Here is a 19,507-nt window from a genome sequence, read left to right on the forward strand (position 1 = left end):
TGATGTATATCAGTTTGGGTGTCCATGTGATGTGTTTCAGTCTGGGTGTATATGAAATAAATATCAGTCTGGGTGTATATGTGATGTACATCAGTCTGGGTGTATATGTGATGTATATCAGCCTGGGTTTATATGTGATGTATATCAGTCTGGGTGTAAATGTGATGTATATCAGTCTGGGTGTATATGTGATGTACATCAGTCTGGGTGTCTATGTGATGTGTTTCAGTCTGGGTGTAAAGGAATTAATATCAGTCTGGATGTATATGTGATGTACATCAGTCTGGGTGTATATGTGATGTTATCAGTCTGGGTGTATATGTGATGTATATCAGTCTGGGTGTATATGTGATGTACATCAGTCTGGGTGTATATGTGATGTTTATCAGTCTGGGTGTATATGTGATGTACATCAGTCTGGGTGTATATCTGACCTGTGTCTTTGAACTGGGAGTATATCCTTGTGAATGATCCAATGAGCCTGGCAGTTGCTGGTAGTTTGAGTGGTCTCTGGGTACCTTCGGCAGTGTGTATCCTCACTGTGCTGTGTAATGTTGGAGCACTGACGGAGGGGGCGATGTGTCTGTGAGATCTGCTCGGGATCAGGCTCTGGGATCGGGTTGCAGGAGCTGATCGGCCCGGGGGCTGCTCTGTGTGGGGAGGGCGGGGGGGATGTGAGAAACCCCCAGCAGACGGGCTCATCCCCCGGGGCAGGTGGGAGGGAAGGGGGGGAGTGGGGGCTCGGAAATGCCGGTGAGGGGGAGAGCGGGGCACTGCCCGGCACTCAGCCGCTCCGAGTGAACGGGGCAGCGGCCGAGGAGACACTGGAGGCGGCCGAGATCTGCTCCGGGACGGGGGACAGGGACCTTGAAGTGTGGGGGAAGGAGCAGGGGGGGCATGCATGAGGAACCATGGCCGATGTCGGAACTCCCACCATCACCACCAGGATTAAAAAACTGCTCCGCTCCCCTTCACTCAAACTGCGGAGGAGCAAACACCAGAGTGCCGGCAAGAATATCAGTGAGAAGGTGAGTGTCAACCCCCTGTGCTGTGTACACACAGGCAGGCAGCGCAACTAACTGGCAACTGGGCAATGTCAATAGTCCATTCAATGCTGAGGAGAGAGGATGCAAGGTGGTCCCAACAGATTGCAAATAAAAGCAGGCAGCCCCGGGAGTATCACTCAGAGAGCAAAGGATTGGGGGGGGGGGGGGGGGATGGAGACATCAGAAAGGGTTCATTAACCAGAACAATTGAAAGGTTAATCCACCAAGTAAATGGGTTAAAGGGACAGTTAACAGAGGTGCCGCTAAGAGCCTGTCCAGAATATTATAAAGTGTGGGATACTCGTTAATGCCAGCAAAGCAGGAATAGTGATCCCAACTGGAATTTGCAGTCGAATATCACAGGCGAATGCATCTTGTTCCCTTGCTGAGTCTGCATATATCCGAGCTCAGTGTTTCTCAGAGGTGTACATTGTTCATAGCTCCAGTGTTCCCGTGCAGCTTCCTCCAGGGTAGTGCCAGGCGGACACTCCGGGTTCATGGTGTATTGAAGCTTAACATTCACCTGGAGTGTTCACAGCCCACTCTGCTTCCCAATCCAGAGTTTCATTATTCACACTCACTCTGCTCCCTAATCCGGAGATTCATTATTCACACTCACTCTGCTTCCCAATCCAGAGTTTCATTATTCACACTCACTCTGCTTCCCAATCCAGAGTTTCATTATTCACACTCACTCTGCTTCCCAATCCGGAGATTCATTATTCACACTCACTCTGCTTCCCAATCCAGAGTTTCATTATTCACACTCACTCTGCTTCCCAATCCGGAGTTTCATTATTCACACTCACTCTGCTCCCTAATCCGGAGTTTCATTATTCACACTCACTCTGCTCCCTAATCCGGAGTTTCATTATTCACACTCACTCTGCTTCCCAATCCGGAGATTCATTATTCACACTCACTCTGCTTCCCAATCCGGAGTTTCATTATTCACACTCACTCTGCTTCCCAATCCGGAGTTTCATTTTTCACACTCACTCTGCTCCCTAATCTGGAGTTTCATTATTCACACTCACTCTGCTCCCTAATCTGAAGTTTCATTATTCACACTCACTCTGCTCCCTAATCCGGAGTTTAATTATTCACACTCACTCTGCTCCCTAATCCAGAGTTTCATTATTCACACTCACTCTGCTCCCTAATCTGGAGTTTCATTATTCACACTCACTGTGCTTCACAATCCAGAGTTTCATTATTCACACTCACTCTGCTTTCCAATCCGGAGTTTCATTATTCACACTCATTCTGCCTCGAATCCGGACTTGAATTATTCACATTTACTCTGCCTCCACTCCGCAAAGTTTTGCTGTTCACACTCGCTCTGTCCAGAGTTTCATTATTCGCACTCACTTTATTTAGAGTTTAGTTTTTCACACTCGCTCTGCCTCTAATCCGGAGTGTCTTTATTTACTTTCACACTCATTCTATCTGGACTATTGCTTTTGAATTTGTCAATCATAGGGGACTCTCTACCCGGGACAGATCTGTGTATCGCCATTACCACTGTTCTGGCCTCCCTGGAAGGAACTCACGGGTTATTTCAAATTATAGTCAGTGTGTCTGATCATGGATGGTTCGCAATGGACCCGATAATGGGTGCATTCAAGATTACGGGGACAGAGGTGATAGAGGAAGAGTACATGAGCTTGTTGCTGATATATCTGAAATGTCTCCAGTGGAGGTGAGTTTGGCTTATTGATGCTTCCAATCGGCCAAACAGGCTGAGAAAATGCATGGTGATGTTTTGTCATCAAGTGGCATGATCTTCATTCCCATTTACACTCGTGCTAAATCAAGACATGTCAATGTTTTACTCCTACCTCCATTCAGTGCAAGGTTTCAGAGTGAAGGGGAGCGGTATAAGATTAAAAATGGCACTCTCTGTGTCATGATGAATCAAAGTAAACGGCTGCATTTAAGTGACTGCAAATATATTTAGTGAATAAAATACCTTCCTATCCTCATTTTCCTCCCATCTGAAGCACATCATGTATTAAGTGTGTAACGTGCATGATTGTGCGAGTACTGATGTCCTTGGGCATCCCATTGGTGCCAACATTTGCACTAGCTGCTGACTGAGACACTGCTGTCATCTGCACAGTGTCAAGTTAAAGCACTTCGGCATTTAAAAACCTGAGTATGTTCACAGGAAACCTTGCATCAGGCAAGCACAATTAATGCTTCCTTCGTAGGTCCTGAGGAGGAAATTAATAAGGGCTGGAGAGCAGGATATTGCTACAAGCAGGATATTACTACTGTCCCCAAGTTGTTTGATGGTCTTTGGCCCAGAATTCTGGTGACTTCAATGGAAGTGCTGGCTTGGTGGCATTTTGGTTCACCAGGTCAAGGCAGCTTGCAGCAAGGGCCGGTACCCATCTCAGGACAACGTGAAGACCTTGCCACCCTCCCTTTCTCTCTGATTCTCCAGGCATCCAGGGTGATCCCAGAATAAAAGCTCCTTTAACACAGCAGAATATTCCACAAATACGCTTCACAGAGGCGCAATGGCAAAAATGCCCAGTCAAAGATGCTGAGATTAAAAGCCAGGGAAAAATCTTGGTCAAAGAAGTGGGTTTCCGATAGGATCTTGAAAAAGGAGGTCAAAGGGGCTTACCAAAGGGTCGGATCTGGTTGGCCAAATCCCAGGGGTGACTGGTGGGGCAAGGAACAGCAGGGTGATGGAGAGTTTAAGGTGATGGAGAGGATAAGGAGTCAGATGCTTAGCTCGGGGTCTAATAGGATGACAAAAGCTTTGACTAGCCTGATACAGTGTTCAGGGATTCTGTGGCAAGGGCACGGAGTTTGTCAGGCACGGTGGGCATGTGGATTATCCATTTTTGACTTTCCTAGTGCTTCACTGGAGGAACTTTCAGCTTCTTCAAGTCTGGGTGTTGGACAAGTAGTGTAAGAAGGCAGAACTGGTGAAGGACTCGAGAGGAGAGAGCAAGGAGCCAAGGATGGATTGTTGGGGACTTGTAACGGGCAGGGGTGGAATGTGAAGCCGCAGCTGGAGATGCTGTGACTATGTGTGGAGTGGAACCAAGCTAGGGTAATCCCAAGGTGGATAACAGAGGAGAATGTTTCGCCAATCTTCATGTGAGCTTATACAGCAAGTGTCAGCAGCTTGTGGAATCATGGAGGAGTATTGTAGGCAAGTCTGCTTCTGACCTTAGCAATCCAGGTGGCACTTAAGTAGGGGTCAATGGACAGTGGTCAGGGGTGGCTCATTTCTTCCCCTTCTACCTAGCCAGATAGTAGGTCCTGTGGCGCAGTGGGTAGCGTCCCTGCCTCTGAGTCCGAAGCTCCTGGTTCAAGTCCCGCTGAAAGACTTGATGACTATGGAAGGTGCGTTCACAACACAGCAGACAGCTTGATATCAACCAGTGAATCCTCCCCAACAGGCGCCTAAGGGTGGCAGGAAGAGAGGGAAGGATACCTGACCAGGGAAAGAAAATTGAAGCCTGTGCCATCACTATTTACAACATGCATGTCAAAGTGCGTGTTTCCACGGCAACCTGGATACCTTGAGGGAGCTAGGTGGCTGGACGGCTGGCGTCGATTAGATTGGTGACAACAGCAATGGGTTTGATTTCCACTTCTGGCTGGGGTGGAGTTGGGACCTGCCCCCTTGCCGGATCCATGGTGGAGACCATGCTGCTGTGGATCGGACTTGCCCTTGCATAGAGAACTGAAGAAGAAGACCTTGCCTGAATGTGTAGAGGACAATTGCAACCAAACTGCCAACCCCGAGGTCAACTAACAACATCGACCAGGAATTGAACCTGGAAGGACTTGGATGTATTGTTGGAGCTGTGGGTTCGAGCCCAACTTAGACTCAGTTCAAACTGATCTTCAAGTGTAACCCAAAGGGAACTATCATTCTTCCAATGAAAAGTTAAATGCCGATTCCAGCGGTTTACGTTGACATGATAGAACCTCCACTATTTAAAGAAGGTGCAGCGATATTTCCCAATGTTCTGGGCAATATTCCTCTTTGAAGTAACAGCACCAAAATTGATAAACTGATCATTCATTTCATTCCAGTTTGTGAGATCCTACTGTGCCCTTAGAGATTGCTACATTTTCCTAAATAACAGCAGTCACTGAGCTTCAAAATCACTAATGTTCAGACAAATCTTTGCAAGATGAATAAGTTCTAAAAAAAATGAGAGGTTGGCAGCACGGTGGCGCAGTGGGTTAGCACAGCAGCCTCACGGCGCCGAGGTCCCAGGTTCGATCCCAGCTCTGGGTCATTGTCCATGTGGAGTTTGCACATTCTCCCCGTGTTTGTGTGGGTTTCGCCCCCATAACCCAAAGATGTGCAGCATAGATGGATTGGCCACGCTAAATTGCCCCTTAATTGAAAAAAAAATTAATTGGGTAATCTAAATTTATTAAAAACAAGAAATGAGAGGTTTGTTTTTCTCTTTGGTCTGGATGGGCGAGTGTTGCATTGGACAATACTTCAGGGCATCTGGCAGAATAGTGCCTGATGATCAAGCAGCTTCTAGACTCTGAGAAAGATTAAGGGCAGGATTCTCTGGCCCCATCACGCTCTCGCTCAAGCGAAACGAGGTTGGTGAATAGCGGGAGAAGCAGAAAACAAGAACCGCGCCGGGAGGCAAACAGTTTGCTAAGCAACCGGCCCGCTCCCGTAAGCAAAATCGGGATCTCGCCGTATTGTGGCGAGAAACCAATTATCACCACTTAATCCTTATTTCCATACAATTAACGAGAGCCTCCCCTTATCCAACGGCCTCACGTCATTCAGCAGCCTCCCCAGCAAGTGGTCACGCTGGCGCCCATTAGTACTCCTTTTGAAAAACGTGAACCTGGCAGAAGGACTTCTGTGGGGAGCCGAGGCAGTGAGTAGCCATCTTTGCTCACAGGCAAAGCGCACGGGGGCGCTGGCATTGCCATTTCTGCGCTCGGCAGGGGGAGGAAGACACTCGGCTGAGGGGTCGGGGGGGAGGGTGAGGCGCTGGGGGGGGGGGGGGGGCAGCCAGGGGCAACCACTCGCGGCACCACCATGCCAACCCCTGGATCGTGTTTCCCGTTTCGGGGGCAACCCTTGTCCCTGCCCCTCTGCCCCTCTGACCACCCATAACTCCCACCGACTGCCGAGGCCTCTGGCCGTGCGTCTGAAGGCTATTGTTAATAGCGAATCGGCAATCGTTAAGTGAGCACTGCACACCACCCAAGTGGATTTCCATGGGTGAGCGGGCCATGTAGCATATGGCAGTCACTGCCTAGAATTCCAATCAGACTGCGATGCCTAGACCGTGTGCTTGAACACTGCGGGAAGTAACACCGCACATGCAGCAGCCAACATCGGAACACCCAGGGGATAGGAGATAAGAACATACTGCTGGGAATATTCTGCAGGTCAGATAACATCTGTGAAGAGAAACAGAGCTAGCCTTTCAGATCTGTGGCCTTTGATCAGGTTGGGTCTGGGTCAGTTGTACAAAGGTACAGGCCTGAGGCCTATCCAGGTCCTATTACTGCCGGCCTCACTTCCTTGAGACTGAGTTTTTATATTAATTCATGGGATGTGTCACCGGCTAGGCCAGCATTTATTATCCATCCATAGTTGCCCTTCAGAAGGTGGTGGTGAGCTGCCTTCTTCAACCGCTAAAGTCCTTGAGGTGTAGGTACATCCACAGTGCTGTTAGGGAGGGAGATCCAGGATGTTGGCCCAGCGACAGTAATGGAATGGAGATATATTTCCAAGACAGGGTGGTGAGTGGCTTTGAGGGGAATCTCCAGGTGGTGGGGTTCCCAGGTTTCTGCTGCTCTTGTCCTTCTAGATGGTAATGAGTCATGGGTTTGGAAGGTGCTGCCTAAGGAACTTTGGTGAGTTACTGCAGTGCAGGTTGTAGATGGTACACACGGCTGCCACTGTTCGTCGCTGGTGGAGGGTTTGAATGTTTGTGGAAGGGGGAGCAACCAATCGAGTTGTTTTGTCCTAGATGGTGTTGAGCTTCTTGCTTGTTGTTGGAGCTGCACTCATCCAGGCAAGTGGAGAGTACTCTATCACACTCCTGACTTGTGCCTTGATAGTGGAGGATGTTGATTGGGGGATTCAGCGATGGTAATGCCACTGAATGTCAAGGGGCGGTGGTTAGATCCTCTCTTGTAGGAGATGGTCATTGACTGGCAGTTGTGCGGCGCGAATGTAACTTGCCACTTGTCAGCCCAAGCCCAGGTCTTGCTGTATTTGGAGATGGACTGCTACATTATCTGAGGAGTCGCAAATGGTGCTGAACACTGTGCAGTCATCTGCAAACATCCCACTTCTGACCTTATGATGGAAAGAAGGTCATCGATGAAGCAGCTGAAGATGGTTGGGCCTTGGACACTACCCTGAGGAGCTCCTGCAGTGATGTCCTGGAGCTGAGATGATTGACCTCCAACCACCACAACCGTCTCCCTTTGTGGCAGGTATGACTCCAACCAGAGGAGGGTTTTCCCCCGATTCCCATTGACTCCAGTTTTGCTCGGGCTCCTTGATGCCATACTCGGTCAAATGCTGGTGTTGATGGCCCACAGCGCCTCATAGATGCCCAGTCTTGAGTTCTAGATCTGTTTGAAGCCTGTCCCATTTAACACAGTCGTAGTGCCACACAGCACGATGGAGGGTATCCTCAATGTGAAGAAGGGACTTTGTCTCCACAAGGACTGTGTGCTGGTCACTTCTACCGACACTTGCATCTGCAGCAGGCAGGTTGGTGAGGCAGAGGTCTAGTATGTTTTTCCCTCTTGTTGGCCCCCTCGCCACCTGCTGCGGTCCCAATCTAGCAGCTATGTCCTTTAGGACCCGGCCCGCTTGGTCTGTGGTGGTACGGAGCCACTCCTGGTGATGGACATTGAAGTCCCCCAGCCACAGCATATTCTGTGCCCTTGTCACCCTCAGTGCTTCCTCCAAGTACTGATTCATCAGCTGACGGGGGACAGTATGTGGTAATCCTTGCCCATGTTTGATGAGAGTGGATGTTGAGGCTCCCGGGGTAACCCCCTCTCGACTGTATAGCACTGTGCCTCACCGGGTGTCTTTGTAGTGGTTGAATTCAACTGGGTGGCTTCCAAGGCCTTTTCACAGGCAGCGAAGAGTCAAGCACATTGCTGTGGGTCCGGAGTCACATGTAGACTTCAATATTTCACTTGGTCAGGAAGACTGGCAGAATGGCGGGGAAGGGTGTTAGGAATGGTGCCCAAAGTCTTCCCGCTGCCATATTGCCAGTAGCAGGAAAGTTGACTGATCAATACCTGCTGGGGTGACCAAGTGAAATATTGAAGTGGTCAATTGAGCACCACATCTGCAGAAAGGCCATCTGCCGCAAGGTGAGACCGCCCAGTGAAACCTGGGGCCTTCAGTGGGCCCTGGGGTTGCAGATGGCGGTGGGGAGGGGGGGAGGGGGGGGGGGTGAATTCCATGGCCACAGAGGGACCCCCTGATAGCAAGAGCTGCCGCCAAACTTATGTCCCCGCTGCTGGTTTAGGACAGGGGGGATGCGGAAGGATTGTAAAACAAGGAGGAGAATTTTAAAATGGCTGTTTTTGCTGGACTGGAAGGCAGTGTAGATTAGTGAGCATAGGGGGCGAGGGTGTGTGTGAATGGGACTAAGTGCGAGTTGGAACACGGGCATCAAGTCCCTGGGATTTGGGATGGTAGGTTTGCAGTGGGACATGATTGCTTGCTGCTCTGGAAAGGAAACCTGGGGCGGAATTTAATGTCAACATTTCTAAGTTGATTTGCGGTGGGTTTTACAGTGAGTTTCCTGCTGGCTCTGCTGGTGAGTTCCCTCCCGCTATCAATCGGCACTTAAGGCGCGGTTCTCCCAAAAGGGAACAAAGTCCCCGAGCGAATGCGTTCAGCCGCGTGTTTCCCGGCGCTCGCAATGCCAAGAAACACATGGCTATTCAACGGGACTCGTTGGACAGGGGCCCCGCGACCGAGCTCGCACATAGCCCCGTTTTGTGCAGTGGGGAGCTCTGCTCACTGGAATTCCACAGGGTAGCAAGAGATCGGGACCCCACTTTTAAAAGGCATCACAATCTGCGAGGCCCCCGAAACAGTCCCCAAACTCCACCCCCCCCCCACCCAGTCTGAATGCACAATGGGAGGGTCCCCGGCCCGATCACACGCGTGCAGAGAATGCCAGCTTGGCACACTGGCAGTACACATGCCAGATAGCACTGCCAGGGTGTCCAGGTGGCACCAGCAGTGCCAGGGCACTACCCTGCCCAAAGGGCATGCAGCTGGGGGCCTCCGATCCCCTGGGAGATCCCCACAAGATGTCATTCTGCCTGGCCCCCGTTTGTGGGGATCAGTGCTGAACGGCATTCGCCCAAGGTCTCTGAGGTAATGGGGATGAATCCCAAATCCTCAGGTACCTCGGGACTCTGCAAATTAGAGTAAGGCTTATGCTTCACTATAAGATTTGGATTTGGATTTGATTAATTGTCTTGTGTACCGACGTACAGTGAAAAATATTGTTCTGTGTACAGTCCAGACAGACCGTTCCATAGATGAAAAGAACCATAGGACAGACATAAATACACAATGTAAATACATAGACACAGGCATCGGGTGAAGCATACGGAGTTTAGTACTGCTCAGTGACGATGTGTGAAGAGATCAGATCAGTCCATAAGAGGATCATTCAGGAGTCTGGTAACAGCGGGGAAGAAGCTATTTTTGAATCTGTTCATGCGTGTTCTCAGACTTTTGTATTTCCTGCCTGATGGAAGAAGTTGGACGAGAGAATAACCCAGGTGGGAGGGATCTTTGATTATGCTTGCCGCTTTCCCAATGCAGCGGGAGGTGTAGACGGAGTCAATGGATGGGAGGCAGGTTCGTGTGATGGGCTGTGTTCACGACTCTCTGTAGTTTCTCACAGTCTTGGGCCGAGCAGTTGCCACACCAGCCAGATAGGATGCTTTCTACGGTGCGTCTGTAAAAATTGGTAAGAGTCAATGTGAAGTTTCCTTAGTATCCTGAGGAAGTATTGGCGCTGTTGTGCTTTCTTGGTTGTAGGGTCAACGTGGGTGGACCAGGACAGATTGTTGGTGATGTGCACACTTAGGATTTTGAAGCTGTCAACCATCTCCACCTCGGCCCCGTTGATGCTGACAGGGGTGTGTACAGTGCTTTGCTTCCTGAAGCCAATGACCAGCTCCTTAGTTTTGCTGATGGTGAGGGAAAGATTGTTGTCGATACACCATGCCACGATGTTCTCTATCTCCCGTCCGTACTCTGATTCGTTGTTCGAGATCCGACCCATTACAGTCGTGTCGTCAGCAAACTTGTAGATGGTGTTCGAGCCAAATTTTGCCACACGGTTGTGTGTGTATAGGGAATATAGTAGGGGGCTAAGTACGCAGCCTTGCGGGATCCCTGTACTGAGGATTATTCTGGAGGAGGTGTTAGTGTTTCTTCTTACTGATTGTGTTTTTTAGGGGTCAGGAAGTTGATGATCCAGGTGCAGAGGGAGGAGCCAAGTCCTAGGTTTTGGAATTTTGATATGAGCTTGGCTGGGATTATGGTATTGAAAGCAGAGCTCTAGTCAATGAATAGGAGTCTGATGTAGGAGCCCTTGTGGTCGAGATGCTCCAGGAATGAGTGTAGGGCCAGGTAGATGGCGTCTGCTGTGGACCGGTTGTGGCGGTATGCGAATTGCAGTGGATCTAGGTATTCTGGGAGTTGATGTATATCATGACCACCCTCTTGAAACACTTCATAATGTTCGATGTCAAAGCAACCGGACGGTAGTCGTTGGGGCACGTTTCCCGGTTCTTCTTTGGCACCAGTATGATGGTGGTCTTCTTGAAGCTGATAGGAACCTTGAGCAGGGAGAGGTTGAAGATGTTTGCGAACACACCGCCAGTTGGTCCACGCAGGATCTGAGTGGACGACTGGGGCCTCCGTGAGGACCCGTTGCTTTCCAAGAGTTCACTTTCAAGAAGGCCGATCTGACTTCGGAAGAATTGACGGTAGGTATGGGTGTGTCCGAGGCTATTGTGGCAACTGTCAATGGTTTGATGGTTTCCTGCTTGAAACGAGCACAGAATGCATTGAGTTCATCAGGGAGAGGTACGCTGCTGCCGGAGATTCTATTTGGCTTTGCTTTGTAGCTAGTTATGTTCCGCAAGGACGGGTCTACCTTTCGGTGCGTTCTGGTCCTCGCGCGGGATCTCTGCCGTTTTGGGGGTGTTTAGTCCGGGTCTGGGTTGCTGGCAGGGTCTTCGTGCGTCAGGTTGGGCCAGGCTCAGTGTTCGGTTCCAGCGTTGGTGGCCAGGTCGGGCGGTCCTGGGATCCATCCCAGATTTGCCAAAAAGTGATCCCGGGATTTACATCGCAACACGATCTTGCGAGGCCCGGCGAGCCGGGTAGATCCCTCAAGCGGGGTCTCCTGCCTTTCATTGGCCACGCAGCAAGCTGTTTTTCCGGTGCTACGTAGCCATTGAATCGCACACTAAGTCACTTTTTGGGGTCCTGGGGAGTTTCTCCCCGGTTTAGCTCACACTTAGAATCTTTTTCAGCACTAGGGAGCTGATCTCCGAGGTCGGGCCGCCATTTTGGAAGGGTGCCCTGATCTCTAAGTGAGCTTGTGGGCCCCCCACACCCATGGGTAATGTCACCCCCTACACACATGGGCATTACTCCAACCCCCCGCCCCCCCCAGGTAAGGGCACCCTACTATGGGATCCACCCTCTTCAGGCCCCCCCCACACCTCCTTACTGGCCCCCACTCCAGGACCCCCCATCCGCCACCCCCCAACCTCCCAGAGGCCCCTACTTACCTGCCATGCCCCCCCCCACCCCCCCGCCCATCAAAATCTCCCTCCACCTTTCATGGGCATGGTCCCCTTTGGGCCCTGCCCCTAGCATGGCCACCCACCAGCTTGTCAGTGCCACCCACACACCTTGGTAGTGCCAGGGTGGCAGTGTCAAGGTGCCAGCTGGGCAGTGCCAAGGTGCCCGCATTCCAGGGGGAGGGCCAGGGGTCCACCCTGCATTCTCGCTGACCATCCAGGGGTCTCCGATGGCCCGGGAGACCCCCCTCCCCGGATGCCATTCTGCCTAGTCCACGCCTGGCAGTGGTCTCCCTAGGGAGGCCGATAGATTTTGGGTGAACTCGCCTAAGTAGGTTTAAACCCTACTTAGGCAGGCGCCATTTGGCTTCAGATTCCGATGCCTTGTGGAACTTGGGTCTGCCAGGGAGCCCGCAAGAGGCCTTTCCCGAGATCTATCGGCCCCGTTATGCCCTCGCTTGAGCGCAACACGCAATATCGCACCCCTGAAGATAGATACCCCAGTGATAAAGGAGCAGCATCACACATTCGGTTTAATTCCTGCGATGTCAGTAATGGACGATGCATTGCGGCTACCTCAGAAGCCATGTGTGCTCTGGCCGATGTGACCATCATTGCAACACAAGGCTACGAAGTAACTCTTTGAGTTTAGCATTGATTGAAAATAAGGATAGGCATATTGGGTGTGATTTTAACTCACTGAAAACCTTTGGGAACCAGTTAACTCAGTTGGCTAGAGTGTGATGCTGACATAGTCCTTCTCCCAGCTGAGGTAGCTCCTGGGGTCTGCCACTTCCTCTTCTTCCATTGACATTTCATGGCAGAGACATATTTGAAGCGCCATGATTATCGACCCTCATGCAGTGAGAGGCTACATGGAAAGTAGAGTGCTCTTTCCAAGGGCCGGTGCGGACAAAATGGGCCGAATGGCCTCCTTCTGCACTGTAAATTGTATGATTCTATGAAATCCCAGCCATTGGCACAGAATTAAAACTGGACCCGATAAATGTAAAGCAATGTGATGAAATCTTTGGCCTTGAAATCTGAAGGGGTGTGGGAAGGGTGTGAGACATGTGTCTGTTGGGGCTGGTGGCAGGGTGTCCTGAATGTGGAGACCCACAGGTCCTCACTATAATTTCAATATATTGGGGAATCATTGTCAGTTGGTGAAGCGAGGCGGGGGGTGAGAATGTGTAATCCCAGAAGGAAGATGGACGGTGAAACACTACAAGGTTACCAGGGCGTGGTTGTCAGCCAATCGTAGCAGAGAATTTGCTTGAGGAGACGAACGAGCCCCCCGGCCCTCCTGGCCCACAGGCAGTGCTGCAAAAAGCACATGCCAGCTGGATCTGGTTGCCCCCGCCTCCCTTCAGTTGCCGATTTTCCCGATTTCTGGAAACCCCGGCCGGCCAGCGTTAAATTTAAATGGCTGCCCAAGTATCAGTAATGGAGCCTCGTTATTACCTCCACCCGATTCCCAAACCCACCATGGTTGAACTGAAAGTGGGTGAGATCACAGACACCTCGGTCCTAAACTCTGGAATCCCTCTTTAAACTTCTCTACCTCTACCTCTCCTCATTTACGACGCTCCATAAAAGCTACACCTGTGACCAAGCTTTTGGTGGCCAGCCCTAAAAGGTTCTTTGTGTGGCTCAGTATCACTGTGTGTCTGGTAAGCTCCTGTGAAGCACCTTGCATGGCTTACCGTGTGTAAAGGTGCTATGGGAAAAGCAAGTTGTTGTTGCACACCCATAAGAAACGCTGCACCTGCACGGAGAGAGAGAACAGGCTTCAGGCATCAACCCTTCATGAGAACTATATATTCTACTCAAAAAGACGCACTCCTTATGCATAGACATGTGTGCCTTGGGGACACTGACTGTGTGTTTCCCGTATTCCCTGTTTTTGTTCTGGAGCGCCAGTGTCTGTAGTATTTTCCTTTTTAATATTAGCACTTGTTACACCAAATTTGCTTGCTGTGAGGTTCACAATCTTGCTTCGGGCAAAGTGTGCTAATTAGGTTAAATTTGCACATGTAAATAGTCTGACTCACTGAAAATGCTTTAGATTTGCAGTCTACAGGAATGTACTTTTTATTTAGTCTGGAGCACTGCAAGTCTTCCCTTCTTCTGAATTCATATCAGCATGAAACATTTACTCCCAGGTTAGGTACAGAGTAAAGCACCCTGTATACATCGAATTACCAATCCCAGTTTAGCTATGATGTGGTTTAGTTCTGAAGTATGCTGGAGGGAAGGGTGAGATCTGAGTAATTCATACAGGATTAAACTACTTGAATCAGGCAGAACCATATAAAAATACCAAGAATCCACACATTCTCACCCAATTCTCAATCTTTGGGTCATGCAAGTTCCACCTACTCACTTTGTCCCATTCTGCACTGTAAATTCTATGTTAATCTATGATAATCTCTGATAATCTATGTTTCTAAACTTTATCCCTTTCAAGATTCCTGCTTCACCTCTCTCTCTCTATTTGTCTCTCTGTTCTCTTTTGTCTCTCTGTCCTTTCCCTCTCCGTCTTTCTCTCTCTTCTCCCTGTCTTCTCACTCTTTTCTCTGTCACTGTTCCTGTCTCTGTCTCTATTTGTCTCTGTCTTATTCTATCACTGTCTTGCTATCTTTTTCACTCTGTCCATGGCTGTATCTCTGTCTCTCTGTATCCCCAACTCCAGAATCTCTTGATCTATGTCTCTCTCGTCATGTGTCTCTCTCGTTGTGTGTCTTTCTTGTGTGCCTCTCTCGTGTGTCGCTCTCGTGTGTCTTTCTTGTTGTGTGTCTCTCTCGTTGTGTGTCTCTCTCGTTGTGTGTGTCTCTCTCATGTGTCGCTCTCGTGTGTCTCTCTCGTTGTGTGTCTCTCTCGTTGTATGTCTCTCTCGTGTGTCTCTCTTGTCGTGTGTCGCTCTCGTTGTGTGTGTGTCTCTCGTTGTGTGTTGCTCTCGTGTGTCTCTCTCATTGTGTGTTGCTCTCGTTATGTGTCTCATGTGTCTCGTTGTGTGTTTCTCATTGTGTGTCTCTCTCATTGTGTGTCTCTCTCATTTTGTGTCTCTCTCATTGTGTGTCTCTCTCATTGTGTGTCTCTCTCATTGTATGTTGCTCTCGTTATGTGTCTCTCTCGTGTGTCTCTCTCGTGTGTCTCTCTCGTATGTCGATCTCGTTGTGTGTCTCTCTCGTTGTGTGTCGCTCTCGTTGTGTGTCCCTCTCGTGTATGTCTCATGTGTCTCTCGTGTGTCTCTCTTGCTTCTCTAATGTGTGTCTTTCTCGTTGTGTCTCTCTCGTTCTGTGTCGCCCTTGTGTCTCTCATTGTGTCTCCCTCGTTGTGCGTCGCTCTCGTTGTGTGTCGCTCTTGTTGTGTGTCGCTCTCGTTGTGTGTCGCTCACGTTGTGTGTCGCTCTCGTTGTGTGTCGCTCTCGTTGTGTGTCGCTCACGTTGTGTGTCGCTCTTGTTGTGTGTCGCTCTCGTTGTGTGTCGCTCTCGTTGTGTGTCGCTCACGTTGTGTGTCGCTCACGTTGTGTGTCGCTCTCGTTGTGTGTTGCTCTCGTGTGTCGCTCTCGTTGTGTGTCGCTCTCGTTGCGTGTCGCTCTCGTTGCGTGTCGCTCTCGTTGCGTGTCGCTCTTGTTGCGTGTCGCTCTCTTGCGTGTCGCTCTCTTGCATGTCGCTCTCGTTGCGTGTCGCTCTTGTCATGTGTCGCTCTTGTCGTGTGTCGCTCTCGTCGTGTGTCTCTCACATTGTGTGTCACTCGCGTTGTGTCTCTCTCTCATTGTGTATCTCTCTCGTGTGTCTCTCATGTGTCTCTTGTCATCGTGTGTCTCTCTCGTCGAGTGTCTCTCTCGTCGAGTGTCTCTCACATTGTGTGTCTCTCACATTGTGTGTCTCTCTCGTTGTGTGTCTCTCACATTGTGTGTCTCTCACATTGTGTGTCTCTCTCGTCGAGTGTCTCTCACATTGTGTGTCTCTCTCGTTGTGTGTCTCTCACATTGTGTGTCTCTCACATTGTGTGTCTCTCTCGTTGTGTGTCTCTCACATTGTGTGTCTCTCACATTGTGTGTCTCTCTCGTTGTGTGTCTCTCACATTGTGTGTCTCTCTCGTCGAGTGTCTCTCACATTGTGTGTCTCTCTCGTTGTGTGTCTCTCACATTGTGTGTCTCTCACATTGTGTGTCTCTCTCGTTGTGTGTCTCTCACATTGTGTGTCTCTCTCGTTGTGTGTCTCTCACATTGTGTGTCTCTCTCGTCGAGTGTCTCTCACATTGTGTGTCTCTCACATTGTGTGTCTCTCACATTGTGTGTCTCTCTCTCGTGTGTCTCTCACATTGTGTGTCTCTCACATTGTGTGTCTCTCTCGTTGTGTGTCTCTCACATTGTGTGTCTCTCACATTGTGTGTCTCTCTCGTTGTGTGTCTCTCACATTGTGTGTCTCTCTCGTTGTGTGTCTCTCACATTGTGTGTCTCTCACATTGTGTGTCTCTCTCGTTGTGTGTCTCTCACATTGTGTGTCTCTCTCGTTGTGTGTCTCTCACATTGTGTGTCTCTCACATTGTGTGTCTCTCTCGTTGTGTGTCTCTCACATTGTGTGTCTCACACATTGTGTGTCTCTCACATTGTGTGTCTCTCACATTGTGTGTCTCTCACATTGTGTGTCTCACACATTGTGTGTCTCTCACATTGTGTGTCTCTCTCGTTGTGTGTCTCTCACATTGTGTGTCTCTCACATTGTGTGTCTCTCACATTGTGTGTCTCTCACATTGTGTGTCTCTCACATTGTGTGTCTCTCACATTGTGTGTCTCACACATTGTGTGTCTCTCTCGTTGTGTGTCTCTCACATTGTGTGTCTCTCTCGTCGAGTGTCTCTCTCGTCGAGTGTCTCTCACATTGTGTGTCTCTCACATTGTGTGTCTCTCTCGTTGTGTGTCTCTCACATTGTGTGTCTCTCACATTGTGTGTCTCTCTCGTTGTGTGTCTCTCACATTGTGTGTCTCTCACATTGTGTGTCTCTCACATTGTGTGTCTCTCTCGTTGTGTGTCTCTCACATTGTGTGTCTCTCACATTGTGTGTCTCTCTCGTTGTGTGTCTCTCACATTGTGTGTCTCTCTCGTTGTGTGTCTCTCACATTGTGTGTCTCTCACATTGTGTGTCTCTCACATTGTGTGTCTCTCTCGTTGTGTGTCTCTCACATTGTGTGTCTCTCTCGTCGAGTGTCTCTCACATTGTGTGTCTCTCACATTGTGTGTCTCTCACATTGTGTGTCTCTCTCTCGTGTGTCTCTCACGTTGTGTGTCTCTCACATTGTGTGTCTCTCACATTGTGTGTCTCTCTCGTCGAGTGTCTCTCTCGTGTGTCTCTCACATTGTGTGTCTCTCACATTGTGTGTCTCTCTCGTTGTGTGTCTCTCACATTGTGTGTCTCTCACATTGTGTGTCTCTCTCGTTGTGTGTCTCTCACATTGTGTGTCTCTCTCGTTGTGTGTCTCTCACATTGTGTGTCTCTCACATTGTGTGTCTCTCACATTGTGTGTCTCTCTCGTTGTGTGTCTCTCACATTGTGTGTCTCTCTCGTTGTGTGTCTCTCACATTGTGTGTCTCTCACATTGTGTGTCTCTCTCGTTGTGTGTCTCTCACATTGTGTGTCTCTCTCGTTGTGTGTCTCTCACATTGTGTGTCTCTCACATTGTGTGTCTCTCACATTGTGTGTCTCTCTCGTTGTGTGTCTCTCACATTGTGTGTCTCACACATTGTGTGTCTCTCACATTGTGTGTCTCACACATTGTGTGTCTCTCACATTGTGTGTCTCACACATTGTGTGTCTCTCTCGTTGTGTGTCTCTCACATTGTGTGTCTCTCACATTGTGTGTCTCTCACATTGTGTGTCTCTCACATTGTGTGTCTCTCTCGTCGAGTGTCTCTCTCGTTGTGTGTCTCTCACATTGTGTGTCTCTCTCGTTGTGTGTCTCTCACATTGTGTGTCTCTCACATTGTGTGTCTCTCACATTGTGTGTCTCTCACATTGTGTGTCTCTCACATTGTGTGTCTCTCTCGTTGTGTGTCTCTCACATTGTGTGTCTCTCACATTGTGTGTCTCTCACATTGTGTGTCTCTCACATTGTGTGTCTCTCTCGTCGAGTGTCTCTCTCGTCGAGTGTCTCTCACATTGTGTGTCTCTCACATTGTGTGTCTCTCTCGTCGAGTGTCTCTCTCGTCGAGTGTCTCTCACATTGTGTGTCTCTCACATTGTGTGTCTCTCTCGTTGTGTGTCTCTCTCGTCGAGTGTCTCTCACATTGTGTGTCTCTCTCGTTGTGTGTCTCTCTCGTCGAGTGTCTCTCACATTGTGTGTCTCTCTCGTTGTGTGTCTCTCTCGTCGAGTGTCTCTCACATTGTGTGTCTCTCACATTGTGTGTCTCTCACATTGTGTGTCTCTCTCGTCGAGTGTCTCTCACATTGTGTGTCTCTCTCGTTGTGTGTCTCTCTCGTTGTGTGTCTCTCACATTGTGTGTCTCTCACATTGTGTGTCTCTCACATTGTGTGTCTCTCACATTGTGTGTCTCTCACATTGTGTGTCTCTCACATTGTGTGTCTCTCTCTCGTGTGTCTCTCACATTGTGTGTCTCTCACATTGTGTGTCTCTCTCGTCGAGTGTCTCTCACATTGTGTGTCTCTCACATTGTGTGTCTCTCTCGTTGTGTGTCTCTCACATTGTGTGTCTCTCACATTGTGTGTCTCTCTCGTCGAGTGTCTCTCTCGTTGTGTGTCTCTCTCGTTGTGTGTCTCTCACATTGTGTGTCTCTCACATTGTGTGTCTCTCACATTGTGTGTCTCTCACATTGTGTGTCTCTCTCGTCGAGTGTCTCTCACATTGTGTGTCTCTCACATTGTGTGTCTCTCTCGTTGTGTGTCTCTCTCGTTGTGTGTCTCTCACATTGTGTGTCTCTCTCGTTGTGTGTCTCTCTCGTCGAGTGTCTCTCACATTGTGTGTCTCTCTCGTTGTGTGTCTCTCTCGTCGAGTGTCTCTCACATTGTGTGTCTCTCACATTGTGTGTCTCTCTCGTTGTGTGTCTCTCACATTGTGTGTCTCTCTCGTTGTGTGTCTCTCTCGTTGTGTGTCTCTCACATTGTGTGTCTCTCACATTGTGTGTCTCTCTCGTTGTGTGTCTCTCTCGTCGAGTGTCTCTCACATTGTGTGTCTCTCACATTGTGTGTCTCTCTCGTTGTGTGTCTCTCACATTGTGTGTCTCTCACGTTGTGTGTCTCTCACATTGTGTGTCTCTCACATTGTGTGTCTCTCTCGTTGTGTGTCTCTCACATTGTGTGTCTCTCACATTGTGTGTCTCTCTCGTTGTGTGTCTCTCTCGTTGTGTGTCTCTCACATTGTGTGTCTCTCTCGTTGTGTGTCTCTCTCGTCGAGTGTCTCTCACATTGTGTGTCTCTCACATTGTGTGTCTCTCACATTGTGTGTCTCTCACATTGTGTGTCTCTCTCGTCGAGTGTCTCTCTCGTTGTGTGTCTCTCACATTGTGTGTCTCTCACATTGTGTGTCTCTCACATTGTGTGTCTCTCACATTGTGTGTCTCTCTCGTCGAGTGTCTCTCACATTGTGTGTCTCTCAC

General features: G+C 49.5%; 1 protein-coding gene across 2 annotated transcripts in view; it reads left to right on the plus strand.

Moving 5' to 3' along the window:
* Positions 1 to 779: 779 nt before the first annotated feature.
* mapkbp1 (mitogen-activated protein kinase binding protein 1) overlaps positions 780 to 19,507 on the plus strand; it is a 420,608-nt gene continuing 401,880 nt past the window's right edge. For both annotated transcript variants that reach the window (XM_072486182.1, XM_072486183.1), the window contains exon 1: positions 780 to 1,028. In XM_072486182.1, the coding sequence (XP_072342283.1) occupies positions 912 to 1,028 (117 nt within the window). In that variant the 5' untranslated portion in view covers positions 780 to 911. The remainder of the gene's footprint in view (positions 1,029 to 19,507) is intronic.

This window comes from Scyliorhinus torazame, chromosome 2 (assembly GCF_047496885.1).
Source record: "Scyliorhinus torazame isolate Kashiwa2021f chromosome 2, sScyTor2.1, whole genome shotgun sequence".
Classification (NCBI taxonomy): Eukaryota; Metazoa; Chordata; class Chondrichthyes; order Carcharhiniformes; family Scyliorhinidae; genus Scyliorhinus; species Scyliorhinus torazame.